The sequence below is a fragment of the Coccomyxa subellipsoidea genome (assembly GCF_000258705.1).
Source record: "Coccomyxa subellipsoidea C-169, whole genome shotgun sequence".
Lineage (NCBI taxonomy): Eukaryota > Viridiplantae > Chlorophyta > Trebouxiophyceae > Coccomyxaceae > Coccomyxa > Coccomyxa subellipsoidea.
The window spans coordinates 1,360,502-1,374,443 of NW_005178042.1; the positions used below are offsets into that span (position 1 = coordinate 1,360,502).

At 53.0% G+C, this 13,942-nt stretch overlaps 3 protein-coding genes across 3 annotated transcripts; 1 reads left to right on the forward strand and 2 right to left on the reverse strand.

Annotated features, from left to right (window-relative positions):
* Positions 1–278: 278 nt before the first annotated feature.
* On the reverse strand, positions 279–5,181 carry COCSUDRAFT_39000 (hypothetical protein; the record flags this gene model as incomplete). Its single annotated transcript, XM_005651769.1, has 13 exons — positions 279–432; positions 702–907; positions 1,154–1,275; positions 1,400–1,599; positions 1,801–2,104; positions 2,280–2,482; positions 2,608–2,796; positions 3,081–3,280; positions 3,431–3,549; positions 3,708–3,934; positions 4,174–4,294; positions 4,815–5,007; positions 5,122–5,181. 13 exons carry the CDS (start codon positions 5,179–5,181, stop codon positions 279–281), a joined length of 2,298 nt encoding a protein of 765 aa, XP_005651826.1.
* A 473-nt stretch (positions 5,182–5,654) lies between these two features.
* On the forward strand, positions 5,655–10,092 carry COCSUDRAFT_11191 (ARM repeat-containing protein; the record flags this gene model as incomplete). The annotated part of the gene is made up of 11 exons (XM_005651770.1): positions 5,655–5,885; positions 5,973–6,059; positions 6,144–6,734; positions 6,897–7,112; positions 7,245–7,437; positions 7,539–7,756; positions 8,018–8,215; positions 8,627–8,878; positions 9,139–9,381; positions 9,560–9,709; positions 9,844–10,092. 11 exons carry the CDS (start codon positions 5,655–5,657, stop codon positions 10,090–10,092), a joined length of 2,628 nt encoding a protein of 875 aa, XP_005651827.1.
* Positions 10,093–10,850: 758 nt separating this feature from the next.
* Positions 10,851–13,088, reverse strand: COCSUDRAFT_52121 (S-formylglutathione hydrol). Its single transcript, XM_005651771.1, has 7 exons — positions 12,926–13,088; positions 12,680–12,787; positions 12,424–12,554; positions 12,101–12,254; positions 11,668–11,862; positions 11,337–11,486; positions 10,851–11,216 (listed from the first exon to the last, which is right to left on the reverse strand). The coding sequence occupies exons 1-7, from the start codon at positions 12,950–12,952 to the stop codon at positions 11,127–11,129; spliced, it is 855 nt and encodes a 284-aa protein (XP_005651828.1). The 5' UTR covers positions 12,953–13,088; the 3' UTR covers positions 10,851–11,126.
* Between the last annotated feature and the right edge of the window lie 854 nt (positions 13,089–13,942).

Consider the following 13,942-nt stretch of genomic DNA (forward strand, 5'->3'; position numbering starts at 1 on the left):
CAGTGATGAAGCAAAGCAAACGTCCCAAAATGCCCTTTACAAAGCACAGCGTTCCATCGTTCATTATGAATTTGGGGCTGTAATGAATTTCATCAAGCGACTCGGAGTCACAAGCATAGATGGTAACATAGACCACCAGATTCTTAAAAGTCACATCGCATATGAAAGCCTACACATTGCAAAGAAGATTGCGCATATCAATGTTCACAAGCCTATGCTAACGAGGCATTGAAAACTAACAGAGGGAATAGACCCTTGAATGACGATCGATTTATTTACTAGAGCAAGCTGAGGACATCTTCTGCTGCCTTGGCCACCCTGCTGTCTCCTGATATGCTAAGCTGCTTTGCAAATCCGGGCACCCCCAGGTCTCTCGCCAGGCCCTTTGCATCCTCATTGCGCTGTATGAGCGTGCCAGCTGCCACCAGGGCCCTGCACGACAGATTCAGAAGTGCTTATTGAACATGGACATGCGAATGAATTCATCATCTCTTCTTTTTCTGGCTTGTGCAACTGGCCAATCACCAATCCCTCTGGACACTCTAGCTCCATGTGAGCCATGCATCCATACATAGGAGCATGTCATGCAGGCAGGGATAGATGCAGACCCAGCCTCTCTCAAAATTGGGGATACGAGCCATTGCAGGTTGTCTATAGAGTGGCAAGTGTCAGCTTGGTCAGGGATCGGGCCATGCCTGAACATCGTTTCGCTGTCGTCCTTGGGGCTCTTGTCAAGCAGCTCCCCAACTGCGGATGTGGCGATGAGGACGCCGTCACTCTCAGCCTGGTTCTCTGTGGTCAGCAGCAGTGATGCGTTGACCAGGAAGCTCGCCCAGGCGCTGCGCACATTCTTGTTGGTCGAGGATCCCACAGTCGCAAATGCGTCCAGCATCGCTCCATAGTTCGCCTGCACAGGCAGACACTGCCAATCAAACAAAACATCTCTGATTGGCGCTATCCTTGCTGCATCAAGTAAAATTCCTGGGCGACCAGGCATGGAAGAGTACTCTCCCATCAAAATTGAACAGATTCGGTCAAACTAAAGTCATGTTCAAAGTCCCATGCATCAAGGGTCCCCAGGGGTGACCGAAGGGAAAGGTCATCTCCATGCATGCACAGCATGCAAAGGCATGAAGAAGAGCGGTCTGCCAACCTGGATCCAGCTGCGCAGGCTGGTCTGCCGGAACATGTTGCAGGCCAGGCGCAGGCCCGTCAGCAAATTGCTGGGCAGCTGTGGCTCTACTGAAGCCGCTGCAAGCGCGGCACCTATGCCGCCTGCAGGGACGTCCCCAAATTTGTCCTCAGAATGCTTCAATCGGCGCATTTGTGCCATACATAGAATCAGAGGTACAGGCACAGGGGTGTATTGAACTTCAGCAAAGGGATATCAAGGGCTGACCTGAGGAAGAGGGGGTGAGGGTGCCAGCGGAGGAGGCAAGGTCCTGAGATGCAGGGCCGTTGAGCGCAAACAGGCGACAGATGTCCAGGGCAGGGAAGAGGCACACAGCAGGCCAGCGCAGCAACTTCCCAAGCACCTGCGCCTCCTCGGCACTCGGCGTGCCAGCCGCGCTGCTCGGATTCTTGGCAGCTTCCACAGCCCTGTCGCAGCACTCAGCACTTATAACCACCTGAGCAACCACTTCCCATGCAGCTATTGAGGCAGTTCTTTGCCCAATTAATCAACTTCTTGCTGTGTGTCCCGGCATGCACTCACACAACTATCCTTGGATCTAAATGCCGGGACACAGTTTCAGGGGATGAATGCAGAGATGAGCTTTTCAGGGGGTGATGAGGTCGTACTTTGCCAGCAGCATGTCCAGTGCGCCCCCAGGAGCCACCTCAGACTCGGTGAGAGACAGGCTGGCGGTGTCCGGCGAGGCGCTGAGGCCGCTGCTGAATTCGCGGACCTTGCCGCCGATGGCGTCCAGCTTCGGGGCGCTGTCAAAGATGTAGAAGACGCGCGCTGGTATGTGCGCAAGCACCGGCCGGCGCTGGTTTGCGCCGGTGAATGGGTCTGCTCCGCCGCCGGTGACACTGTTGGCCCCAGAGGAGGCAACGCCGCTTGACGCCGTGGGCTGGGCACCTGGCACATAGCCGCCGCTGCCTGCACCCAATAAAGGTTTGAATCAGCCTCTGTTGCACACAAAATTGGCATTTGGCCACGACACCATGGCATCAGCAACGGCTGCATGCTCACCTCCGGCATTGCCACGTGCACATTTTGTGTCTTTCGCTTTTTTACATGCAAGATTTTCTCAAAAGTATGGAGAGGGCCTCACTTGTGAAAGGGTCTCCAGAGGACAAGGAGCCCCCGGGGGCTGGGAAATTGGAAGCGCCTGGGACATAGGCACCGGTGCTGGTGAAGGGGTCAACATTTGTTGATTGGACGGGGGGCAGCGCTGAGCCCTGCCCCATCAAGTTGAGGACATAATCTACCACCTGCTGCCTGTACGTGATTGGCAGGCCCTCATTGACCAGGAACCTGCATCAACAACCAGGTGTCAGCTGCAGTGATCCAGTATTTCTCCATTTGAAGGCCAATCTTCTGAATACAATTTCAGCAGGTGATGCCTTGACAGCATAGAAGGGTGAGGATGGTCATCTGACCTCTCGGCCACATCATAGGGATTGTCATCGCGGTTGAATGCCAGCTTCTTGGGCGGAACACCGTCTTCAAAGTCCACATCCACCACGAAGTCATACTGACGTCCGTTGTGCCACTTGCTGGGCACCCCCATTGTGTCATCTGTGTCCTCTGGGCCCCCAACAACACTGCCCACCTTGTCCCATGCACCCCTGCACACCACACCACATGGCATCATGGCATATACAAACCATTGTCATTAGCGACAGCAAGAATGAAAGCGTCCCAAGCAAATTTGGAGATGGACAATGTTTGCTTCTTGGGGAAGTCACTATGGCAAAGCGAGAACAATGCAGCACACAAGCTGGCAAAGCACATTGATGTCACAGAACAACAATGCAGCAAACGACATGTGATGTGCAGGCAAAAATACTTTGCATGTGACTATGATTAATGGGTAATTAGAGGCTGCAGTCTTAAGCCGTGTCTGACTCACTTCTCAGCATCCCATGTGTACACCATGCCGCCGCCGCCTTCGCGCACCACCTTCATCTCCCCGGCCTTCTTGCCAGGGGCCAGCAGCGCCGACTCGTCCTCCAGCTTGAGCCCATCGGGTAACCCTGTGCCTTCCCTCCCGCTACCGCTGACCGCCTCCGCCGCAGCCGCCTTCCTCGCGGCAATGCCGGCATCGTACGCCTGCAAGAACGCAATTGCGCTATGGGTCAACCCCGAGAAGAAAAGCCGACGATAACAGGTCGCGCCGCTACAACTGCATGGGTAATTGCTGTTTCTAATATGCCAGCAATGGTGTGAGTAACATCAGGGTGATGAATTTGATTCTATCACCTCGATGGAGTCAGCTGGAGCAGCCCGATCAGGCGCCGCTGTCCAGATGCGGGCAGCATAGTCAGCACAGGCGGTGACCAGATCCCCATTTGGCAGGAAGGCAACATCCCAGACACACCCTGTTTGCCCACAGAAACATTTGGTCAGTGTGTGGAAAATCTTCAGATGCACGTATAAGTCTTGGCAAAGCTGCTTTTAGGCAGATCAGTGGCAAGCGAGGACCATAAGCGATTGGGCCCTACAGTAGCTTCAGCTCATTGAATGTGTCATGGCTCACCAGGATGCTCCATGCCCTGCAAGGCTGTGCCATCAGGCCGCCACAGCCGCGCAGTGTTGTCCTCTGACGCAGATGCAATGAGGGCGTCTGATGACGCCGCAGCACTGTAGATGATGGCAGCATGGCCCTGCAGGATGCTGACACACTCGCCATTGAGCGTCCACACCCGCAGCGTCTGGTCATGCGAAGCTGACACCACTCCCAGGCCTGGCAGCATCGTCAGGCCCCTGCACAACATTGACAATACCCTTTATAAAGCGCTTAAAGGTACTGAATAAGCAGCTCAAAGCCTTGCTAAATGCGAGTCGGAATTTGCTCCAAGATCTGCCATGCAACCATGTATTACAGCAAAGGGAATAGTAGTGCCTGTGTTCTTGAAGACAACCCGCATCTCAGCGATGGGGTGTGAATGTAGTACTCAGGGTACATTCAATGTACCCTCTCATTTGAAGTGATGCTGAATTACCTGACAGTGTCTGTGTGGCCACTCAGTACGTGGATGCACTCTCCGCCGCTCCAAACCCGGATGCTGTTGTCATTGGAGCCTGAGACAATCTCACCAGAAGGCAGATACAGCACGCATTGCACTGCACCAGTGTGGCCTTCCAGCACCGATATGCATTTGCCATCTTTCCAGACTCTCAGAGTGCTGCACCAAAAATATCTGCGATCAGAACAATTTCCCAAATAACTGCAGACAGCATGAGTATCAAGGAATAAGAAATGACATCCACTGCATGCAACTCACCTATCAAGAGAAGCCGAAGCAATCTCTCCACCTGGACCAACTGCCAGAGACGTGACCTACAACCCATGATTCTCTCAATGCAGGGCCCCCTCTGTGGCACCCAGGTGATCTAAGAACTTGCAGACATGCACAGTTCCATCACAGAAATCAAAATGAGATGGATCATGCCTGATACTTGTGACCTGACAACGTCTGGATGCACTCACACGTTGCTGGATCCCAGAGCTTCACTGTTGTGTCACGCGAGCCTGCAGTGAGCATAGACTGGAGAGGATGATTCCAACAGTTACATTGTTGCAATGAGGCACCAGCACTAGTCCTGTTCTTGTCAGTTTGTGTGAGAGGCACAGTCTATGTACCTGAGACTATGGCACCGTTTTGGAACCCTGGCAGCAAGCCTGGGGGAAGATAAGTCACTGCTGTGACGTATCCTTCGTGGCCCACCAATGTTGACTCCACTTCGAAGATGTCTCCAACCTCCTTCCACACCTTGATGGTCTCATCACGAGAAGCAGTGATCAGGCCTAGCTGACAAACGCAGAGAGCTCGCACCTGCACAGCTCAATAGCGAAAAGTTGTTGACACAGAAATGGTGTTATTTGCCTAACAGTTTTCACAGAATTCAGTGCCAAGATTGAGTAAAGTAACAGCTCATCAATAACTCACGTCTTCATCGTGACCTCTGAGCTCGGCACGCAGCTTGTAGGGGGCAAAATCTACCGACATAGTATTTAAATGCAGTTGTTTTCGTAACTATGAGGTCTCTGTACTTTAAAAAAATCTGCCTAGAAATCTAGATGGAGTTCTTTAGTGAAAGCACGTCCACTGTGTCCATGAGCTGACACGCTCGAAGGATGCATGCAAGGTAACAACTGACTTCCTGTATGTTTGCAAATTCTTGTGAGACTCCGATTGCCAGAGAGGTGCGTCTTGTCCAAGACGCTTCAGCTACGGACTCATAAACATTACGGGCCCGGGCCAGGCTCATTTCTTTGGCAGGGCGGTTGTGCAGGGGCTTCCTGACTCCTGGCCTGAAATCCTGGATGATGATACTGATATCAAAGCAAGCCATGGAGCGAGTCGGTGATCGAATAAAGTGCAGCGCCCACAGGGTGTGTTGAAGTAAAAGGAACACAAAGGCCTTTGCTTATTGTGGCAAGATTGAGGAACAGGCTATCTAAGCTGAAGGAAGGCTCACGATGGCAACGGCAGTAGATCTAACGGCAGTGCTACAGAACGCTCAATCTGCAGATGCCAATGCACGCCAGCAGGCAGAAGGGCAGCTGCAGCAATTCCAGCTGCAGAACTATGCTGCCTACCTTGTATCGCTTGCCACCGAGCTGAGCAAGGAGCAGGCTGATGCATCTACCAGGCAGATAGCTGGAGTGATCTTGAAGAATAGCTTTGACGCCCCGAGCGACGCAAGAAAGGTCTGATGGCCAGTGATCATCTCCTGGATGAGATACTTTGCAGACTCAGGAGGTGTGCCTGATACTGAAGTTTGATTCAACCTGCAGGCCGAGCTCGCTGCTCGTTGGGGAGAACAAGTTGATCCGGTCAAATCTCAAATCCGACAGCTCCTCCTTGGAACGCTGGGTTCAGAGGTGATGCCCTGGCAATGTGCAGCCTTTTCTGCCTGCGTGCCATCCAATCGCGAAAAATTCTCATTCGGTCTTTCTTATTACCAGGTACAAATAGCACGTCACACCGCAGCGCTAGTGATTGCAAAGGTGGCCGCCATTGAGCTTCCCAAGGGCCAGTGGCCCGACCTCATCCCGACTCTTCTGGCTAACATGGGAGCGCAGCCTCCGAAAACGGGCTTGAAGCAGTCGACGTTGGAGGCAATGGGTTACATCTGCGAGGAGCTGGGCAACTTGGACACAGATGTGCTCGACCAGGAACAGGTTAACAGCATCCTGACAGCAGTGGTGCAAGGCATGAGGAAGGAAGAGCCAGACGTGGGAGTCAAGCATGCAGCCACAGTGGCCTTGTACAACGCCATCGTCTTCGCCCAGACGAATTTTGAGAACCCAGAGGAGCGCAACTACCTGATGCAAGTCATCTGCGAGGGGACCATTGCAGCTGATGCCAAAGTCAGGGAAGCCTCCTTCGAGTGCCTGGTCAAGATCGCAGCCAACTACTACGAGAAACTGCCAGCCTACATGCAAGACATCTTCAGGCTCACACACCGCGCAGCCAAGGAGGATGAGGAGGAAGTGGCCAAGCAGGCCATTGAGTTCTGGTGCACAATCTGCGAGGAGGAGATTGACATTCAGCAGGTGCAGTGCTTATTTTATCTGGAACTGTCCCCTGATGAGATGCTGTCCGATTGTCTCCTGCTCATAGCCGCTCGCGCACAAATTATAGTCGAAGCCACTGTTAATGATCATCTAGCTCATCTGTGAGGTAGGGGCTCACGACTTTTGATGTATTGTGTGCAGGAGGAGGAGGAAGGGGACTCCAATGTGATCCACCACCACTTTGTGCAGCAAGCGTTGCAGCCGCTGGTGGACCTGCTACTTTTGCAGCTGTCAAAGCAGGAGGAAGGCCAGGACGAGGATGACGGTGCTTGGAACCTGTCAATGGCCGGTGGCACCTGCCTGGCCCTTGTATCAGCCGTCGTGGGCGATGACATCCTTGGGCTTGTGATGCCATATGTGCAGGCAAGTCAGCCGCACTCTTCCTTGCTCGGCCTTGTAACATTTTGCTCTTGCGATGTCCAAATGGTGATGTGCATCGATTGGCAGACTTCAAAGAGCTCATGGCCTGAAATAGCCGGTGTTGTGCAGACGAACATCGACAAGAAGGCCTCTCCAGAAGACTGGCGTTATCGAGAAGCAGCCACGTCAGCCTTTGGGGCCATTTTAGAGGGCCCCTCCACAGAGAGGCTGTCCACATATGTAGCAGCAGGCCTGGGCTTCCTCCTGAATGCCATGAAGGACCCCAACCAGCAAGTTCGGCACACCACTGCATGGGCCATAGGTGAGCTCGTCACTCAGATGTCAGTATTATCTCAATTGTTTTTCATCCACGTCTAAATTGAGGGCGTGAAATACAACACCTAACCCTTTTTTCTCATGCAGGCCGCATCTTTGAGTTTGTGCACAGTCCAGCGGTGGTGAATGAGCAGTCGCTCCCACAGATTGTGGGCGTATTGCTGGCGTCGATCCGCGACTCGCCGCTCATTGCGGAGAAGGTCTGCTACGCTCTGGCGCAGCTGGCGGCCGGCTTCAAGGACTCGGACCAGACCTCCCTACTCTCCCCCTACTTCAAGGACATCGTCGGTGCCCTACTCGATGCGGTGCGCCTGCCACTTCCTTGTGGACTTTTCTCCAATCGCACCATTTTCGCCCTTCTGGCATGCTCTTTCAAACAGCGATCTTTCTGCAGTCCCAGCGCATCTGCTGCTGAGAGATGCTTGCCCAGTGCGTCTGCTGCTCAGCGATGCATGCCTGGTGCAGCTGCACACAAGCGGCAATTCAAGGCTCTGTTTTGTGACATCTTATACTTGCCTTTTTGCGCATTTCAGCAAAAAATGTTCTGTGGGTGCATGCAGGCCCAGCGGCAGGGGGAGCCGCAGGAGGTGGCGCGGCTGCAGGCGCAGGCGTTTGAGGCCATCAACGACGCGGTGCGGTCGGCGTCGGCCGACACGCTGCCGCTGGTGGCGCAGCTCATCCCCCTCATGCTCAGCAAGCTCGGCTCCACCTTCCAGGCCCCCGCCAACTCCGCCGACGAGCGCGAGCGCCAGAGCGAGCTCCAGGTGCACCTTCAATGGGAGTTTTTCCTTTGGCGACCTTTTACATATGGGCGCTTGTTTTTCCGCTCACCAGTGGCAGGCGTTACCCTGGTCAACAGGTGGCCGGAGTGCTGCTCGGTTGAACATGGTCATTGCCTCCTCCATCTCTTCTCAGTGCATGGCAGACAGGAAACCAGGGAAGAATATCATTTCTCACACTGCGCAATGGCATGGAAAGTGCAATTGGTGATGCACTGCACTACATGCACATAAGACTTGGCTGATCAGTATAACAGTAACATGCATCATCAACCAGCAGACAGTAGGTTGTTTTGGTCGTAACCTCACATGTTCACCTTGGAACAAGCCCGTCTTACTCAGCCCTTTCTTTCCAACAAATGGGCAATTGTTGAGGGCTGGGTGGTGCATGCGCAGGGGCTGCTGAGCGGAGTGCTGCAGGTGATCATCCAGAAGCTGAGCGAGCAGGATGTGACCAAGGCGGGCGTGACGGCCTTTGCAGACACCATCATGGAGGCGCTGCTCAGCGTGTTTGCCTGCCACAGCAGCACCGTGCATGAGGAGGCCATGCTGGCTGTGGGCGCGCTCACCTACGCCTGCGGCACCCAGTTCAACAAGTACATGGAGCGCTTCTACCCCTACCTCGAGCTGGGCCTCAAAAACTACCAGGTGGGTTATGACACAACACATTCTTCTCCACGTTTCCCTCCTAACGCATTTTTCGCAATTTTTTTTTCGCTAATAATCCTAGCACTTTACCGCATCATATTTTTGAAAATGACCGCATGTGGTGACCCTGGGGCCATGTCATATCCTTGCTTCTGCACACCTTCTGCCAACAGTTGCCTAGAGAGGCGACGTGCCTGGGTCACCATGTAGCACAGTTATCTTCTAAGGTGGAAATGGACACTGTGGGGCATGTGGTGCAGGAGTGGCAGGTATGTCAGGTGACAGTGGGCGTGCTGGGCGATGTGTGCCGGGCGATAGAGGAGCAGATCGCGCCCTACACAGAGAACATCATGCGGATACTGCTGCGCAACCTGGAGTGTAGCGACGTGCAGCGCAACATCAAGCCCCAGATCCTGTCCGCCTTTGGGGACATGGCGCTCGCCATCGGCGACCGCTTCGAAGTCTGCCTGCCGTCGTGCTTGCACATGCTCCAAAGCGCGCAGGTCAGGCATCACAATTGCATGAGGGCTTTGCAGGGATGTTGCTTTCTCATCTGATGTTGCGCATGAGGCATTATTTTATACCATGTCTAGTGTTTGGGCCTCAATGTTGAGTGCTCTCTAAATCTGCGGATGTGCACATATGGTAGCTTGCTGAGCTGTCGTGCATGCGTGCTTGCAGAGCCTGTCGGTGATGCAGCAGCAGGCCGGCGACGAGGCGGCCTTTGAGTACAACAGCCTCTTGCGGCACGGCATCTTCGAGGCTTACAGCGGCATCCTCAACGGCATGAGCACCCCCAAATGCGACCAGTATATCAGGCCGTTCGCCCCGGTGCGCCAGCGGCCCAATATCGTCAACATCATCAGCCTGCCAGCCACTCTCACTGCCTCGAGAAACAGTGTTCCTCTCATGCACTTCATTGCAGCTGCTGCTTGGTCAGTGACTCTCTGTTGCTCTGTGCGCAGGCCATTCTGGAGTTTGGGGAGTACGTTTACAATGACAAGGAGAACCAGGACGACGCGGTGACTAAGAGCCTGGTGTCACTGCTGGGTGACCTGGCCTCCAACGTGACGGGCTGCGGCCCCGTCTTCGCGCAGAAGCCGTACGTGCAGAGCATCATCCAGGAGGCGCGCGCATCCGGTGAGGCCTCCACAGCAGAGGCCGCCGATTGGGCGCTGGGCGTCATTTCCAAGGCAGTCACCGCCCAGCAGTGAGGCGCCCACGCGTGCAGCAGAGCAGTTGCCTCTGTGCAGCGTGCGCCGCACAGAGGCGATGCGCGTGAATGTGTGCACAGCGGGGTTTGGTCCTCGTTGGGTTGCTTCAGCCCGAGATTCTGCTGGGCGAGGGCCTCTGCGGGCTGCCAGCGTCGCGTGTGGTGCTTGAACGGCCTGCCTGGGGCGTTCAAAGTTGCTGCCGGGTCTCTGGCTTGCTAGGGAGGAGTGGGGAGGGCGGGCGGGGCTGCTTTACAGCATGCAGGTTTTGCATTGCAAACACAGCGGTAGGCATCCCAAGTGCCCAGCAAACGCCCTTTGGAGCCGGAAGCTTGGAGCAGCAGGGCTGAGAGCCTGTGCTAGACAAGCAAAGGGGTGGTGGGTGGTCCTGTAAGAGTGAGATAGAGTGAGGAGGGTGGCCGCTGGCGAAGTGTGTGGGTGTTGTGGTAACTAGTGGGAACAGGAATATGGCTCCAGGATCAGCCGGGTCACTTCTGCATTTGGGTCTAGCGCAAGAGCATTGCAATCTCTAGAAACGCATCGCATGAAATTTTGGTGGTTCACTGTTGCGAACCCCTGCCTTAGGCTCCAATCCCCAATTGGCGGTGGGGCCAGAATGGGCTTAATTCATAGCTTTTTAGAAAATGCACCTGCATAGAACGATAAGAGCATGGCTGCAAGAGCCCTTTGGGTTGGTCCATCTGCATGTTTGCAGGTCATGAAGCGAATCAATCCGTCTGCAATGAAGGCATGCTGTTCATGAATATGATTGGCATCCTTGCAGAATTGAAGCATACAATGTAATCATAAATCCATAAACCAGGTTTTAAAAGCAAACTTTTGGTCTGCAAATATCAATAGCTGCAGGTCCGCACTTGCACCAGCCCGCGACCCCTAGGAAATAAATCATGCCCAGTACCAACAACGGAACCTCTTTACACTATTTGGCAAAGCATTCCTACAGGAAAGGAACACCAGACAGCTACAGTTGGCAATTGCCGGAGCAACAAACAATCATTCAGAACCCACAATTTCATTCAAGAAGTGGCCTTGAGTGCATTGGCATGGTGAGCTAAATGATCTGCCACAAAGGTGCTGATGAAGAAGTAGCTGTGATCATAGTCCTCCTGCGAAACGTTCTCATGCTTTCAGCCGAGTCACATGAACATCTTGTAAACTTTATCATGAGAGAAATATCTTGTGTAAATTGCATACGGAACAACAGCACCCATGCACTTCAGGCCCACCTGCATGCGTAGCTGCAGCTTGATGGAGGAACCTCCCTGTGAAGCAGCTGCCTTTGCAAAGCTCTCTGGCTTCAGCTGCTTCTCCAAGAAGTCATCCTTTGTACCTACATCAATCAGGATGGAGCGCGGCGGGCCGTTGTATGCCTTCACCTGCTCAACAAGAAAATGCATTCATTGCTACAGGGCATTCAAGCGCGGGCATTCACCCGCTATTGCTGCTAAAAATGCATTAAAGATGATATTGGGTCGTGACAAAGTCATGGGTAGTGGGGAAGGAGGCCACGCATGCGTCTGGCAAGGTACTGTATGTGTGGAGGCAAGAAAGACATACCAGCTCTGTGGCGTCATATTGCTTCCACTCCTCCTGATTGTCTCCCAGGTAGCCAGAGAAGGCCTTCTGGCCCCAGGGAACCTGGGTGGGGTTGCAGATGGGCGAGAAGGCACTGATGGACTTGTAGAGCTGCGGATTGCGCAGGCCCAGTGTCAGGGCGCCATGGCCCCCCATGGAGTGGCCCATGATGGCCGCCTGCCAAGCAGTCAACAGCGCGGTGTCAGGTACAATGATGCACAAGAGCAACCTAAAGGAGGAGTATTTCTGATGATCTGGACCATGGATATCACAGAGCAAGAGATGCTTGCAGGCAGGCATCTGAAGGATACCATTGACATGCTAGACAATGCAACAAGCTTGAATAGAAAGGGCTTTCGACAAAACATGAGGATATTTATTGCCTACAGAGAGGAAAAGACTTGAGGAGACTCACATTGCTGAGGTCCAGTTCCTCAAACTTTTCCAGCACTGACGGCAGCTCCTTGGTGATGTAGTCATACATGCGCCAGTTCTTCCAGGTGGGCTGCGTTGCATTCAGATAGAAACCAGCGCCCACACCAAAGTCCCACGAGTCTGACTCCCCAGGGCTGCAACACAACACACAAAATAAAAAGGTTAAGGTAAACTTTGTGCAAAGAGGGTGGTCAATGCTGCACCTCGACGCTTGCAGGGTGCATGCCAAGAGGTTGAGGGGCAAGAACACTGGCGCCAGCGCTAGCCATGCACTGCACTTGTTCTGCACGATGAGCTTCTTACATGTTGAGTCCTCGTGGGGATGTGTCAGGCGCAATGATTGCAACGCCTTCCTCAGCTGCCTTTCGCTGAATGCCGGATTTGGTCATGACATTCTCATCGGTACAGGTCAAGCCGCTAAGGAAGTAGACAACCTGAAGCAGTCCTTGTCCCTCAGACAGCACAATGGAGCTCGCGCCAAGTGCATTGCAAGCCATCCATCATCGAAATTTTTTGCCTTGCCAAGTGCACACTATAGGCTGATAAGGGGCAGTCATACCGGCACTTTCTGAGACTCTGCTGCTGGAGGAAAGAACACACTGAAGTTCATTGTGCAGCCCAGCTCCTCGCTCTTGTGGGCGTAACGACGATTCCACCCACCAAATACCTTTAGGCAGAGGCAATTGCGACATTATTAGCCAGCGCAGGTATGATCAGTAAATATCAGCTTGAGGCGTGGGTTGAGGTGAAATTGTTTGTTTATTATCTGAGGTGTCAAAAAGATGGAAAACATTGATATATGTACCTTGTTGGACTTCTGCAATTCCGCCATGGCAGCTGGGTTCCCAGGATCGGTTATCACGCAGATCAGATGCCGCAGAATTTTATGATATGCAGTGTTCTCAAAAGTATTGCCAAACTGCTTCTTGTGACTTGGACAGTACGATCTGAACAATGTACCGATTTTCTGCCTTCCCAGGAACATTCAGAATGAAATTCCCCCACTCTTGCTGCTTTTGGACCGTTTACGACATGCAGGCCTGATTTGGCTCCCATTTGGGCATGCAGTTTCTTGGCAAATTCAAGCTTTGTGCAGCGTCTATTGTCAAACTTTCTGACTTCTCGACATCGATGCACAGGGTTCTTGCCAATAAATGGCCGCTGGAACTGGCTCACTCCCCAGCAAGAAGCCAGCTTTCGGAAACTGCTGCTGAGTCACCATCAGTAATTTGTTTGCAGAATGGGATTTGGCGCACTTTCTGTTTGCTTCCACTTGAGAGATATTGGCAGATAGCCTTGCAGTGAGGGATAGCAACCATTGTTGAGAAGTGTCATCTGATCGGTTGCGTGGCGCATTAGAACAGGACGAGGCTTTTAAGACCGTGCTCGCTCACAGAAAGAATAGAGAAAGATGATGGATTACAAGCTCGAGAAAGGTGTGCACATGTGATGGACGCGACAAGTTGCAGCTTCTGTGATTCTAAAATAAAATTTACTGACCCTTCTTGCATATGCAGTGCGAGCTCTGGATTTCTTGAAGGAGTTCATAGATGCAGACACTGGCGAACAGAAATATATGAACCAATTGGTAGATCCCAAACTTCAGCGATATCTAAAGCTGCCACTCAGAGGAAATTTACAGGTCAAAAACATTGTGTGCCCAAGGTGTGTTGAAATTCGCCAAATGTGTTGCACACTGTGAACAGGAGGAGATTGCCAACAGAGAAAGGGCTGTCTTGGAAGTTGACTTGGACGATGTGGCATCGGTGAGGCATAGATGCGATCTCCATCACACTTCCTGTTCATCAGAGATGAGTGGCAT

Excerpts from the sequence above, each read along its gene's own strand:
- COCSUDRAFT_52121 (XM_005651771.1), bottom strand. The coding sequence starts at position 12,952 with ATGGCGGAATTGCAGAAGTCCAACAAG. Across the intron at positions 12,788-12,925 it reads AATTGCAGAAGTCCAACAAG|GTATTTGGTGGGTGGAATCG; the intron begins GTACATATATCA and ends CTCTGCCTAAAG. Across the intron at positions 12,255-12,423 it reads TCCCCACGAGGACTCAACAT|CCCTGGGGAGTCAGACTCGT; the intron begins GTAAGAAGCTCA and ends GTTGTGTTGCAG.